This window comes from Perna viridis, chromosome 4, assembly GCF_037379345.1.
Source record: "Perna viridis isolate PV_CMFRI_1.1 ecotype Kerala chromosome 4, ASM3737934v1, whole genome shotgun sequence".
Taxonomy (NCBI): domain Eukaryota; kingdom Metazoa; phylum Mollusca; class Bivalvia; order Mytilida; family Mytilidae; genus Perna; species Perna viridis.
Genome location: NC_142448.1, coordinates 32,893,393 through 32,908,725, shown reverse-complemented (window position 1 = coordinate 32,908,725; position 15,333 = coordinate 32,893,393). Strand labels below are relative to the sequence as shown.

Here is a 15,333-nt window from a genome sequence, read left to right as displayed (position 1 = left end):
TTTTGGTAAATTAAGATAAAATTTCATTGAAATGCGCTAAAATGAACATTGCAAGGGCAGATAATTCTGTCAAAAACCTCATTTTTCTAATATTCTATTGAAAACTTTTTGAACAAATTCAGTGATGCAGAGATCGAATAGAGGTCTTTTCAAATACAGAAATTATCTTTGAGTGAAATTACATTGTCGGGTCGTTGGGTTACTGACACGCATGGTTTTTTTTTTATTTTTCCCGTGTTGCCTGATTCTTACAAAAACTTAAACTTGAATAGTTAAAATCAGCAAAGGTTACATTGAACGTGTCGATCAAACCTTATTTGATATCTGCTATTTTTGTTTAGTTAGACAAATAACTGAAGCATTATTTCTTGAAAAGATCATTCCGTATGGGTATAAAAATGATATTGGTATACATTTTTTTAAATGTATTTGAGATAGAAAAAAGTAGATTAAGAAAAATGTACTTTCACGGGAAAAGTGCTTTTGAATCTACATGTACTTATTTTTGTGTTTTTTATTCAAGATGGACAGACCGCAAAACAAAACAAAAAATATTTCTATAAATTTATTTTTTATCGGTAAGTTTGTTGTTATTTCAGAATTGGCAATAACAAAAATTTTGTACATTGAAAAATAACATAAATTTTCCATGTGCATATTTTAAACTTTATTGCGCGAAGTGCAATAAACAAAATATGCACATAGAAAATTTATGTTATTTTTCAATTGAGAAAATTTTTTTCATAGCCAATTCTTATAATTAATTTAAAAACATGTTTATATCTTTAAACATGAGAAAAGTAGCACTGAATTTAACTGAATAGGGGCGTGTCAATATTTGTTTTATCCATTGAGATATAACAAAATTATTTTAACCAATCATATTACAGTATTTATCTTAAATTAATTTATTACCTGATACCATTTTACCATATACAAATGACTGTTTATCATTTTTGGTAAAATTAGAATAAGGTGTACATAAATTTGTGTTAATAAAGACTTATTTTTACCATATACACTTAATGAACCGAGTTTTAAAAAATTCAAACTTTTAAAAAAATCTAAATTAAATCAGTTTTTGTCAAAAAGCTGCGTGAGAGTTTTAAAATTTATAAGGGCATATTACACAATAATATAAACAAAGTCCTATTAAAAACGATACTGTAATGCAACATTATATATATAAATTGACACGGGAAATTTCAGTCATAAATTTGTTATAATTTATATAATCAATTAATGTATTTCCCCCAAAAAATGTAGATATATGTACATCTTAAATTTCACCCAAGAAAATATTTTAAAAAGCTCTTAATTAATCGTTCAATTGCAAACATTTTTTTACATATAGATCACAAACAATAATCACAACTTTACTGTATGTACCTATTAAAAAAAAAACATTTTCCCATTTTCAAGGATACAGAAAAGATGGAACTCTTGAGGAAGGCTATGCAAAAACAGACCGAAATTATGACAGAGGTAATGTAATTCTAATGTCCTAGAATCCGTTACCACGTTCCTTAACATACTGAAAATACAACCCGTCTTTTGTTCAAGTATGTTAGCTCATCTATTCATATATACATCTTTATTCTCTAAAAACCATAGACATCTAATCTGTTTCATCACTTTTATAAGGAAGAGCATTCCCTTACATGTAGCATAAAACACATAACTGTAAGTGTAAAACCAAGATTATCAACATTATACGCATGTATCATACAAGTGATAATTTGATAACATTGCCATTATGGGTGAAAGGAATTCAAGGGAAGAAGGATTCAGACGGAAATAAAACAAGTACACATGTACTATCTTTAAAAAAAGATAGCCGACGCAGTACAGTTTTGTTCTTTTTACTTATAAGTTTCTACATTTCATTAAAAAAAAATAACACATGGCACGCAATTACAATTTTCGATACAGTTTTTCGAACGCCACTAATTGATCAGTATTTGGCCAATCGGGAAACAGAATTGCGATCAGGTGACTTGCGTTTCCATAGAAGAGCATCCTTAAGGTCAAAGTGTAAAAAGCGAAACTATACCGACTGCGTCGGAAAAAATACATGCAGACTTCATTTGAACAATATGTTTTGTAACATAATTTAAGAATAAGGACTAGACAAAGGACATAACTTGAAACAACCAAAAATAACAATCGAAAAGGAACAAAAGGTAAATGAGTAACCCGGATCATTTAAAAACTGGAAGCTGGGACCAGATGCAGCGAGGAGATAAGTTGCCTCTGCTTTTCCAGAGACACTCACCGAGATGAAATACGAAAGTTAAAACTCGAAAAATCCGTATGTTTCTTTCATAATATTACAAACATAATTACGCAGTGAAATACTAAAAATTGTTTTAAAGAATATCCTTGGTCATGGGACCGACTGTCATCTTCTTGGATTGAGGGAAATGGCAAATGAACTAGGACGTCCCATTCCAGAAATATTCACTGATGATGGTTATAAAATTGCGAACCATTTTTCTTTGTCAACGAGTCAGGTGAGTTATGTTTATGTACCTTAATGAAAATTGAAGTGATGACTTTTCATTGCCAATCATTGGTTGACTAATAGAATGACACCAATATACATAAAATATTAGAAAAAAATAGCGATGTTACATTTTATATTTTATAAGTTCTGTTATTGAACCAATTAGAATCGCGTACTCTTGTATCTTCTCGAGAGTAATATTTGAACACCAGTTAAATCACTGAAAAATGCAATAAATGGAGTCTATCGATTGACTCGATTACGTTTTGACCATTTTCAAAAATCAATTAAAAAACCTTTTGGCTATATACCCGTTCCAATCATTAACTATGAAACTACACTAAAGCAACAATTCACTGGGACGCTGTTGTTACATGTAAAAACATGGTTAATAAACATTGTTATTTTTAAAAGCTGTTAAAAACTTAAAAATTCCATTATCCATCCTTGGTCATTTTTGTATTGACCCTATCAATCAGCTATACAATCAATAGGCTTTATTGTATGATAATATGAAATACAATAATACAAATATAAAAAAGGAGGAATGATTCTGGTTCATTTCTATCGGATTATGCACATTATACATTTCTGTAGCTATCAGTTACCTTTATTTATTAACCTGGATGTGTCATTTGTGAGCAACTCGGCGGTTTTTTAAGAAGGCAAAGGACGTTTACCCTACCGAGGCACCTGGTCCTTACTCCCATATTTATTGTAAGCTGTATGTGATTTTGATTATCTTCTTTGTGTCTATTTTCTTGGTCTAATTGTTAGCCGAGGATAATTTTCTTTTTGATACCGCACGATTCATGGTTTTCTTGATTCCCCCATTCCAGACTTTAGTAAGTTGGCTTTTATTCATTCGAGTTCATGATTAGTATTTTCTCATATGCAGTTGAGTTGTAGTCTATTATAGATACAGATAACAAAAAATCATTTACGTAGCAGAAATCATTTTTTATTCTTGGACTCGTATGCAAATTAATTTGGACCACCCAGTATTTAATAAAAAATAGTAATACATAATGAGTTTATGAACTTAAGTTAAAGGTAACGTGCTGTCTACTGTATATATGCTACATATTTCATCTCGATCACACAATAATGTCTGTTTGAATTGTTGACTAAAATATGTATTTTTTTTTTAAATGGCTGTTAACATTTATTAGATATCTTTGTCAAGTTACGATTTTATGTAAATTATATACCAAACGCCAATCAATCTAGGTACTAATCATGATCGAAACACAGGGAGAAAAAATAATAAAATTCGTTCATTGAGAAAACATCGACTCCTTCTTCTTGTGCCATTATATTTCTTATCAAAGAAAAAAAGTAGTATTGAAATTAAAAGACTGAAAATTCCGTTTCCCAAAGGAATAATTAATTAAAGACACAAAGGTTGTACAAGCGCCACCTACGGTTTTCTTCGATAAAAAGTGGGAATTTGTACTTATTTACCTCTTTTGAAAAAAATGTTCGCATTTGGCATCGTACCTGGTGACACATGTCATTTTCTTAGAAATGAACATAAGTGAGAAAAACTAATTTTACTAACGAACAAGTTTTCCAACATCAAAAATCGAATGTATGAATAGGATTTTAATAACCACATGCTACATGAATTTTTCCATGAGCTGTTCGAGATCAATCATATTGCATATTTGATTTGCAGGTTCCAACAACAATGGATGCAATGATGTGTTACGGACCCGTTGTACCGGATGGATACGGTGTATGTTACAACCCCCACCCTCACAATATACTTGTTTGCATTACTTCGTTTAAAAGTCACTCTGAAACAAGATCAGATTATTTTGCATATACATTGGAAAGCAGCTTCCTTCAGATGCAGGAACTATGCTTGAAAACATCGGAGTTGTGTAAACCTCTTCAAACTGTCCGTGAAAATTCTCTTGAAGTAAAGAGTAACCCGGAGGTTCGAAACGGAAGCACGCCTCGTGTTTCGAATGGCGATTGCAATAGTGTTGCATCAAGTCCAAGACGACTAGCGAGATCAAAAAGACTTGGAAGTTCAGGTCATGAAGTTAAGTAACGGAAGCTTATTTGAATTACTTAACGATAATCTACAAAAAACATGAACCATCAGGCTGATATCAAACAAAACCTATTACATGTACAAAATGGTATACTGTCTTCATTGACTGTTAAGAATCAGAAAGACGAAATATACGAAAAATGAAGAACGGAAGAACGATAAAATGCATGCAGGATTAAGATAGAAATATAATGCAAAAATGAGTGATTCCTTATTATTTTGTCCTGACAAGTCTTTCACACTGTCAATGAATTAGATTTTTTGTTTTTATACTAGGTTAATCATGTCTCGATAAATATAAACACAATCATGTTATGGTTTTAAAGTTTGTTAAGTTTGGTGAGTTGAGTTTTAGTATCACATATATGTGATGTGTGTCGTGGAATGTGATGCACTGTTAAGACACCAGTGTTGTTCTTCCGTCTTTGGTATAAATAAAAAAAGTGCCGAATCATTTGTATAAGTTAATGTGTAAAAAAATATAGATTAAGCGTTTTGCCAGGTCATAATACTTGCGGTATTGATATTATCGTAGTATTTTTTTTTATTTTAAAGAAAATATTTCTGATTGTAATGATGATTATTGTTAAAATATTTAGTTGAAAGTTTGAGGTGATGGTGTATGAGCATACATGTAACTATTGTTTTATGGAAAATTAGCATAATTTATGTTAGATTATTACAAATAAAAACTTGAATCAAGCTGCTGTAGTTTTGTTACGAATAGCTTATTAATTGATTAAGCGAATTTGATTTGCGCCACTTTGCATTGTAATAGTTACAGAGGTTATTTCTACTGTTTAGTTTTGTTACGGATAGCTTATTAATTGATTAAGCGAATTTGAGCCACTTTGCATTGTAATAGTTACAGAGGTTATTTCTACTGTATAGTTTTGTTTTCCTCTTTTTGAATCAATCAGTTATGTTCGTCCTGCAAATGTTTGTGAAAGAGTAATCAAGGGAACCAAGATTATAGCGGTAATCAAAAGAATGTAATCCAGGGACAAAGACCAGACATGGAAAACAGACATACACAACAAAGAACATAAAGTAACTAAAATAATACATACAAAGAAACAAAAGCAAATGAGCAACCCGGACTCCACTAACAACCGGGAGCATGGACCAGGTGCAACGGTAGGGTAAGCGTCCTCTGCTTTTCTAGATACACCCGCTGAGTTGCTCATAAAAAGTCCGGGGTAGACGAAAGATGAAAGGAAAACTATGACACGTTGAACAAATCAGTTTTCATGGCGCAAAGCGATGTTCATGTATACAATGTACATGATATATAGGTACAGCGAATTTAGAATCTTACACTATATCCAAGATAGGTGAAATTTCAAATTTGAAGCACGAGTCTGGCCTAGCATGTTTTTTTTTCAATGGAAATTTTACTTTCGAGAGGGTAAAAATTTGGTTTGACAAGGAAAGCAGTGTAAAAAATATTGTTTCTCTCATGACTTATCATATTGGTCTGTACTTGATACTGGCAACAACAACTAAGAAATTGCCTCTTGAGTGTAATGCCTTAAGCAACACAAATGGTTTTGAGACATTACGACTGAATTAGAACCAATCGTCTGCCGATGCCAAAGACAAAACAAAAGACAAGACAAAAGACAAAATAGTTTAAGTCTCACCTCTCACATAAATACACAAACAAATTTAGTAGTATATACAGACATTTAAAACATATACAATTGAGAGTCACTTTCTAAAGAGTTAAGAGAGACTATATTTACATTTAAAACATGTAAAATAAACATTTTCAAATAAAAAATTTAAATTTAAAATTAACTATATAAAATATTTTTTTTCGTTGAATTAAAATATCATGGCAGATTTTGGCAGTATAAAAACATATGTTTTCATTACTAAATAAATATATAAACTTTTCATCATCAGATAGAGTTAAAAACTAAGGACAAAAAGTCTACATGGAAGAGAAAACGTTTCTTAAACCAATCAGGAGAAAATGCAGTTATGCAGAACTTATTTTTTTTTTCTGAGGTTCAGGTTAACTGGCTTACTAGCGTTTTAAAATTTCTGAAAAAAACGTATGTTTAAATTCCTTATCGAATTGTTTGGATCTAACACTTTACAACAACAAAAAAAACCTGAAAAACTTTTTAAGTACATGTAAGAGTAACCAAGGGAACCAATGTTATAGCGGTAATCAAAAGAATGTAATCCAGGGACAAAGACCAGACATGGAAAACAGACATACACAACAAAGAACATAAAGTAACTAAAATCATACATACAAAGTAACAAAAGCAAATGAGCAACTCGGACTCCAATAAGTACAGCTTTTTTCAGTACATGTAACACTTTAGATGGACTTCCTGTAAATACATGTAATAGTAAGATGTGGTTTCAACCCGTAATCGACGATCGATTTAGAAAGCAAACCTATCGTAATAAAGGCAGATAGAGAGGGAAAAAACATGATTTCTATATTATTAAGAACTGACGCAATATAAAACTGAATTAAAATACATCTTCACAAAATGTTACAACATTCAATATATATATATATGTCTGAAAAATTCCCAACGATGTTAGAACTGTCAAATTTGCTAAGCAAATTTTTGGTCGTTACCTCCGCGGGACTTGAACTCGTACCGTTGTAATATCTATGACAACACCGCCTGCACTAAGTCCAGCGCCCTAGACCACTCGGCCAGCTAGGCTATATAAAAATATAGCTTTCGCCGGCCGGGTGATTCCCCCTTGTAGGATTAACCTAGGGCTGTAACTTAGTACACGATGTATGGTAGTACGGGACAGTTCATGTAGGATAGAGGATCAAATTAAAGATGCATGTCACAACAAATCAATATTATACAAACGTCTCAGAATGTGACGACTGTATTCACTACACTGCTCCATTGGATCAAATTGATACAGGGAAGATAACGTAAACTTATAGAAGGGTCTGAAAAATTCCCAACGATTTTAGAACTGTCAAATTTGCGAAGCAAATTTTTGGTCGTTCCCTCCGCGGAACTCGAACTCGTACCGCTGTGACATCTATGGCAACACCGCCTGCACTAAGTCCAGCGCCCTAGACCACTGTCCCGTACTACCATACATCATGTACTAAGTTACAGCCCTAGATTAATCCTACGAGGAGCACTGTAGTAAATAGAGTCGTTACATTCTGAGACGTTTATATAGTATACACTTAACACGCTAATATTGTTAGCGACTTCCTGCCACTTGTAGTTTCAGTACTTGCATTCGCATATGATTTGCATAATTATAATTACTACACCACATTATGCTGCTGACCGGTGCCGTGTTTACCGTCAATTCTAGCGTTATTCGAGATCAAAATGTTCTTCTTAAATATCATACACATGTGTTCTGCGTGTGTTTTTTGCTTGTTCATGTATGAGAACGGAAAGTTTTACATTAAAGGATGAAATGATTGGTTAGCATTGAACTTAATGAAATATTACCCAGCTTCCGATTCAGACACAGGGGCTCATTACAACTTACTATATAGGTCATTGCCAGATGTTTAATCTGGTTCCCGGTCGATATCATAAGCGACCCAAAGATCGCTAATAATTTGTGAAAAACTTGCGGAACGAAATCATTACCCGCACTTCCTGGTAACCAGTTGTTTTAATTACATATGGGTCATCACGGTTACGAAAGAGTAAGGGAACCAAGATACTAGCGGAAGTCATCCGATTTTAGAACAAAATCTGCGCAGAATATTTGACGATTAGCGACTTTGAAGAATTCAGTCTTTGATTTTTAAACTAAATTTACTTTTTGTATCGTGTATTTTTTACAGATATTTTCCAAATTTGTAGCAGAGTAAAAGATGGAAAGTCGTCAACTTAAAAGATTCTACATTTTCAAATTCCATCAGTATCATTTGATCTATAAGGTATTAGTAGACAGTAAAAGTCAGAAAAGTAGACGGGGGAGTTATACGGCTCTTGCTCCCAGTTATTGGTGAAGTCTAGGTTCCTCAATCCCTTTCAGTTTCCTGTATGTTTTATTTCAATTTCCTTTTATCATTTTTTTTATAATTTCGATTTTTTACTGACTGAGGGGTTTTTAAAGCCTTTGACTACCTGAATTTTAATATCGTAAGGCTTGGCTGTTCGTGACAACAAACTAGTTCGATGTCATGTCGGACAAAATTTAGCAATATATAAATTATGTTAGCGGACGCTTACACTACCGGGGCACCTGGTCCATGCTCCCAGTTTTTAGTGGAGTACAGGTTGCTCATTTACTTTTGTTTCTATATGCGTGTTACGTGTATTTTGGTTATTTGGTGTTCTTTGCTGTGTGTGTCAGTTTTTGTCCCAAGCTTTTCGCTAAAGTGGGAGTATAGAATTCGGCTTTCCACTCGTCCGTCCTAAATTTGTCTTCGGAGCGTAACCTTTGAACGCTTTCATAGAATTTCACCAAACTTAAGCAGTTGAAGGCTTACGATATGAGGAGGATACCTAATGATTTTGAGGTCAGTAGGTTGATGGTCAAGGCCACATGAACTTTATGAAACAGAATATTTTAGATGAAATTTGGTTTCTGGAGCGTAACTTTTGCACGCCTTCATAAAATTTCACCAAACTTGATTAGTAAAAGCCTAATGGAGTATGAAAGACACCTATAGAATTTGAGGTCAGCAGGTTAAAGATCAAGGTCACACGGACTTAACAAAATATAATTTAGGGTGCTAAAATCGGTTTCGGGAGCTAACTTTTGAACGCCTTCATAGATTTTTACCAACTTGGACACTTGAAGACTTCTGAAGTAAGGCAGACACCTATTGAATTTGTGGTTAGTTGGTTGAAGGTCAAGGTCACACAGACTTAATAAAAAATAATTTTGTGGACGAAAATTGGTTTCCGAAGCTAAACTTTTGAACGCCTTCATAAAATATCAACAAACTTGGATAGTTGAAGGTTTATTGGATTAGAGAGAAACCTATTGAATTTGAGGTCATTAGTTTAAATGTCAAGGTCACACAGACTTAACAAAATAAAATTTGGGGGTAAAAATTGGTTTACAGAGCATAACTTTTTAACGCCTACATAGAATTATACCAAACTTGGACAGTTGAAGGTTATGGGGTAAGAAAATAATATTCCATTAAATTTTACTTTCGTTGCGGGCGGGGCACCTGGAGCACTTCTCTTTGCTTAGTCAATAGTCCCGGAATAATTTGATAAGTCTTTTTGACTACCGTTCGAATCCTGGTTCCCTTGAATAACATATGCATGCAAGTTAAATTTAAATTTGTTGTTTCTTTTATATATTTTCCATTGTCGTAGGTGTTAGTTCCACTGATGCTCGTTGGTTAACTTTTAAAACTCCTCTTTCGCTCTCCTTCTTAGACTGATAACAGGTTTCTGATTTACTTCGTTTCACTTTGAAATAGTGCATATTCACTCTGCACAGGAGATCGTTCGTCATTCTGACAGGTAAAACATAATAATCAATCTTGGTGATAGTTACGCTCTTGGAAAGACAGTTTAATATTGCAACACTCACTATAAACGGAACTTGCAAAAGGGAGATAAATCGTGTCTTTAAATTAATAGGAGTTGTCTAAAATGTCATCATACTGACATTCGAAAAACTATCGTCAACGCGAAACACTACATCTCGATCTATATAAGCTTTAGAAATAACAAAAATGCAGCCTAGACAACCATTTAAAAAGAGGTCTACGTTATTTATTCAGAAATGAGTTCTTCGCAGGCTTCCACTAATGAAAGTATCCTAATCAAACTCGGCAAAATTAATAAATGGCATGAAGTCGACTTCATTGAAAAGGTTTTGCTTCGGACTTAAGGCAAATACCTTCCCCGTGTTATCTTTAAAACAGCATTGCAAGTAATCCAAGGGTTTGTCATACGGACGTAAAATTTTGTATGAAATCGTACATGTAATTTTATATGATAAAGTGTAGTAGGACACCTCTAATTACAGGATATTTTCACAGCAATGAATTAAAAATAAATACCTTTTTTCTGTATCCAATTTCATCGGAAAATGATAGATCATAGTCAATGAAATGTTAGTAATTTTTGCTTAAAAAGTGGTACTGAAGCTGAAGTCGTAAGAATTATCGATACAAAAATGCAAAATATTATATTCTGATTATTATTATAGTGATCTTTTGACAACAAGAATGTGGTTTCTTTCAAAGCTTCTTTAATTTCAACACTTCGCCCACAAGTGTAAATATGTGGATACAAGGTTGTTGACCAAACTACATGTACGCACCTCTTACCCTACATTTGTATGTAACATATACAAATAATAATGCAATCTTAAGGTAATTGTTTTAGTGTAAATATGGATTGTGGTCTTCATCATTTAATTATAAATACTAAATATTCATACCATCTTATTTTCTTTGCAAAGAGAAATAACCCTAGTACTAAAATATAAACTGTGTCATACATTACTAGGTCTCAGTCTTGTATTCTTTGCCCCATAGGCTTCTATAGTATACCTTAAATTTTCATGATTTAAAAAAAAAAAATAAGCAAGAAGTTTCAATCTAACTTTTGACCATGTTTTTTCCATTAAGGAAATGTTAAAAAATAATTTTAGGTCCATTTTAGAAAAAAGGCACGAACTTTGGTATACCAGGACTGGTCGAACTAAACATAGACTTTTTCTACTTTCAATTTTATTTTGAGTTAATAAAATATACCCCTTTTCTGAAGCATTATTTTTCATGAAAATACTGTTTTCCTCAAAAATTCAAAAAAAGTTTTTTTTGTGTCATAGCTTGATATTTACTCTGTACTTTTGATGAAAAATGATAGTCATTTGCCAAGAAACAAAAACAGGAAAAGGCAAAAAGAAAGCGCACTATATTTTTTAGCCTCCATGTTTTGACGTACACCTGTTCAGGAATATGTAATACAAGACTGATACCACTAGGAGAATACATTTGATGACAGTACTCGTCTGGCATGGCAGAAACTATCTTTAGAACCGAGCGGGCTTAACTGCATGATTTGGTAAGGTGGACTGCGAAAGTTGCAGATTCGTAGATATCATTTACTTTTTTTCTGCTATAATAAATTATGCAACAGAAAAAAATACTACATGTTTTGTTTTCTTGTTTTTGTTCTGTTTTGTTTTTGGTTATTTTTTTGTGGTAAAGTTTGAAGTAACGTGTTTAATGGACCAGCTATTAGAAATGTTCGTACATTTAGCAGTTTAGACTTGGACTTAGAATTGGTGTCAATAGACCAAGTGATTCCTCATAACGAAATCAGAGACTCTTTGATGTAGTTTCTTAATCATTGTGCGACTGAAGAATAAATACAATTATGAATGTACATGAAGATGCATCTTTCATCACTTATAACGAATTTGTTTTGCATCAAATAGGTTGAGGTCCTTGAAATAAGAAATTAGACCGTTAACTTCGTTTGGGAGTTTTACGAACATCCCGTATATAATCTAATCCCTATCTAGTTGACGTTTCATACACTGCTATTATCTTCTACGTATTTACTTAATTATGACATTTGAGAACTGGACACACGACTTTCTTTCATACCTTATCAATATAAACAAGAGATTACACTGTGTCCAATCTCAAGATATCCAATGTATACATTTGCCTATCACGTTTAGAATGATTTGATTCAATTTTTAACTGATAAATACTGACGAAAATGGTCGTTAAGGGCATCGCACAAATCTTCAAATAGAAATTTGCTTTTGATATTTCTGTATTTCCAGTTAATTAACGATTAGATTTGACTTTGTGAAGTGCATGTTAGATAACATTTACTAGACTTATCCATGTTACTGCGGTTAGAAAAAATAATAAGCATACTTACTAGTATGTTTGACATGTAATAAGTCTTAGCCGTTTCCTATGACAAGCTTTTCAAATGCAATGAAAAATATTTCATTTCGATCGAAAGCAATAATCTTCATTCAATTTGACGGAGTCAAGCAACAAGAATTTAAAACTTCTGCAATACTTTGGTAGCTTAATTGAAATTGAGCTTTAAAATTGCGAAATGTTAGATTTGCTTATTACTAGAGAAATGGATAAAAACACGATAATTCTTTCCTTTTTTCTAACCGCAATAACATGGATAATTCTGGTAAATAATTATCTAACGTGCACTTCACAAAGTCAAATCAGTCGATTATAACATGTATAGTGCATATTATAAGATTCCATAATTACCCAAATGATATAGTGCTGATACTAAGCATTGATAATGACAAACAAATGCAAAAAGTATGTGCGTACATGAAATAAATGTTCAATAAGTACTAAGGTAAATAGTTACACATCCACAATTGATGTCACAAATGAAGTAGGATCATGTCAATAGAACTCATCAAGAGAGGTTTCTGGAATGCACCTGTCATCCAATTAGTTTCTTATCAGATAATTATGTGTGGTGTATATATATATATATATATATATATATATATATATATATATATATATATATATATATATATATATATATATATATATATATATATATATATTTAAGAAATAAATCACGGAAGTTCCATGTTATAGTTATTTTATCACGGGCTGTCCATTTATTCGCATTATTTTACCCCGAGCAATAGCGAAAATCAACCACTGTTGTGGTCTCAAAGCCTGAGGCTTACTTGTATAATATAAAAAAAAGGCTACATATTTTTATTTTTCTTATTAAGTTTCTTTATACTTCTATATACTTCTATATTATGAAATGTGTAATTATTCATTCCAATCTATCTGCTCTTAGGAGATAATCAATATTGAAAATCCAATAGATTCTACTGTATTTGAGCGTCATTTACAGAGTTATCTCCCTTACTTTTGAAGCCTACAGTGCATTCTATATAATTTTTATCTCCTAAGAGCATGGGTTATATGAAAAGCCGCATGTCAATTTCTGTTAACTTATACATTTTAAACAAAATATCAAAAATAAAAATATGTAGCCTAAGGCTTTCCATCACATTTTGCATGATTCTTAGCAGGAGTGCTTAATAAAAAAAACACCTAGCTTTTGGCGAAGTACAATTCTTACTATCCTGATAAAAAAACGAAATTATATTTTAATATCAAAATACATTTTTTTCTTTATCATGATCCCCTTGTAAAACTAATATTTAAATTGAATGTACAAATGACATGATAATACAATATCTGATACAAATGCACATGTACATGTAGATATCAATTATAATAGTTCGTATACAAAATTTATGTACATGTAGATAACAGTAGTACAAAAATGTACATGTAGAAAAATGTATCAGTTAAAACCTTTCCTACACGTTAGAGTAATGTATTTCTAGGCTGAATCATCATTTTAAAAGTATTTTACCACAGTACATTAGTACCTTTATATAGATCCACTACGATTATTTTGTTGAAGTGCAAAATGGGAAAAAATCAGAAATATATATGTCAAAATCCCCCTGATGTGAAAATGTTATACATGTATCCCTCTAGGATGCCTTTTCTATTTGAAAATACTATTATTTGATCTCTGCATCATTGGATTTCCTCAAAATTTTTAAAAGGAATCTTAGAAAAATGAGGTTTTTGACAGAGTTATCTGCATGCCCTTGAAATATTCATTTTTAGGGCATTTAGTCCAGCATGATATGTAAACTCTTGTCTGTTTTCCTTGATACTGATGGTGCAAATAGTCAAATTACAATTACACTATCAAATGATGGGTTTTTTTATACCATGTTTCATCTCCTGGTTGATTCTTACAGGGACTGACACTTACGCTCTTCGGTGTCATTACATAAAGATATAGTCAAATGGTTTATTAAAGGTATCTCAGGTCGACTCCGTTAAGGCGAGCCTTAGATTCCCGTGAGAAATCCAGTATCAAAAACCAATCCCTTTATATAATGTATGTAATGGCATACCCACAATAGAAAATAAAAATAAAAACAATAAGAAACGGAGCAAGAACAATATATACAAATGTATTTTAAGCACAGATGTTCGCCCAATATTCTGTATGTACATGTAATGAAAATTTATAGGTAACTTTTTTATTTTCGTTTTTTGTAAGTTAGTAAAATAGAAAAATCATTATTTCGCCCTTGAAAAAAAGCTTTGAAATGACAAACAGTACTGTATATATATTGTGTCCGGATGAGCCAATGTCATTCAACTCCACTGTGACGTTACGATTTTTTACGCATGCCTGGTTTAAAACTGACCTGTCATTTTTTTGCATCAGTGCCTGTACGTTGTGACAAGCATACATCAAGGAAAATGTCACAAATATTACCAAAGAACTAAAATTAATTAAACTTCTTTATCCAACTGATTCGACCTGAGATACATGTACCTGTGATAAACCAATCGCCTTATATTCTGTATTTATTTAATCTTAGTTCTGTAGTTATTCTGTTAAAGCGTTTTTTTTTAATATAACATTTCGATGTAAAACCCTGTATCATGAAATGTTTATTACAGCTGACCTTCTCAAAAGTGACCACTGAATCCCCGATCATCCCCTGTCTTTTATGCATTTTGTTTAGTGGCAGATTCACGCAGATATAAAGTAAGGGAAAATATGGACCCTCCACCAAAAAAATGGAAAAAGGTAATTAAGTTCACTTGTTTTAATAGTACAATAATGATTTACAAATTTGCATCATTTTGTTGAATTACATTCGTTTCTAGGTAAGTTGATGTTTTAACAAACAAATTCATAAATATAATATAAAGCAGGTATTGTATATGGGCGAAGTTAAACTTCTTGAG

The 15,333-nt window shown here is 32.1% G+C and overlaps 1 protein-coding gene across 1 annotated transcript in view; it reads left to right on the top strand.

The window, feature by feature from the left end:
* LOC148619803 (putative vesicular acetylcholine transporter-B) overlaps window positions 1-5,266 on the top strand; it is an 89,382-nt gene extending 84,116 nt beyond the window's left edge. Inside the window, exons 12-14 of the mRNA XM_088580080.1 lie at window positions 1,423-1,485; window positions 2,376-2,513; window positions 4,185-5,266. Coding sequence (XP_088436206.1) covers window positions 1,423-1,485; window positions 2,376-2,513; window positions 4,185-4,565 — 582 coding nt within the window. The 3' untranslated portion in view covers window positions 4,566-5,266. The remainder of the gene's footprint in view (window positions 1-1,422; window positions 1,486-2,375; window positions 2,514-4,184) is intronic.
* The last annotated feature ends 10,067 nt before the right edge of the window (window positions 5,267-15,333 follow it).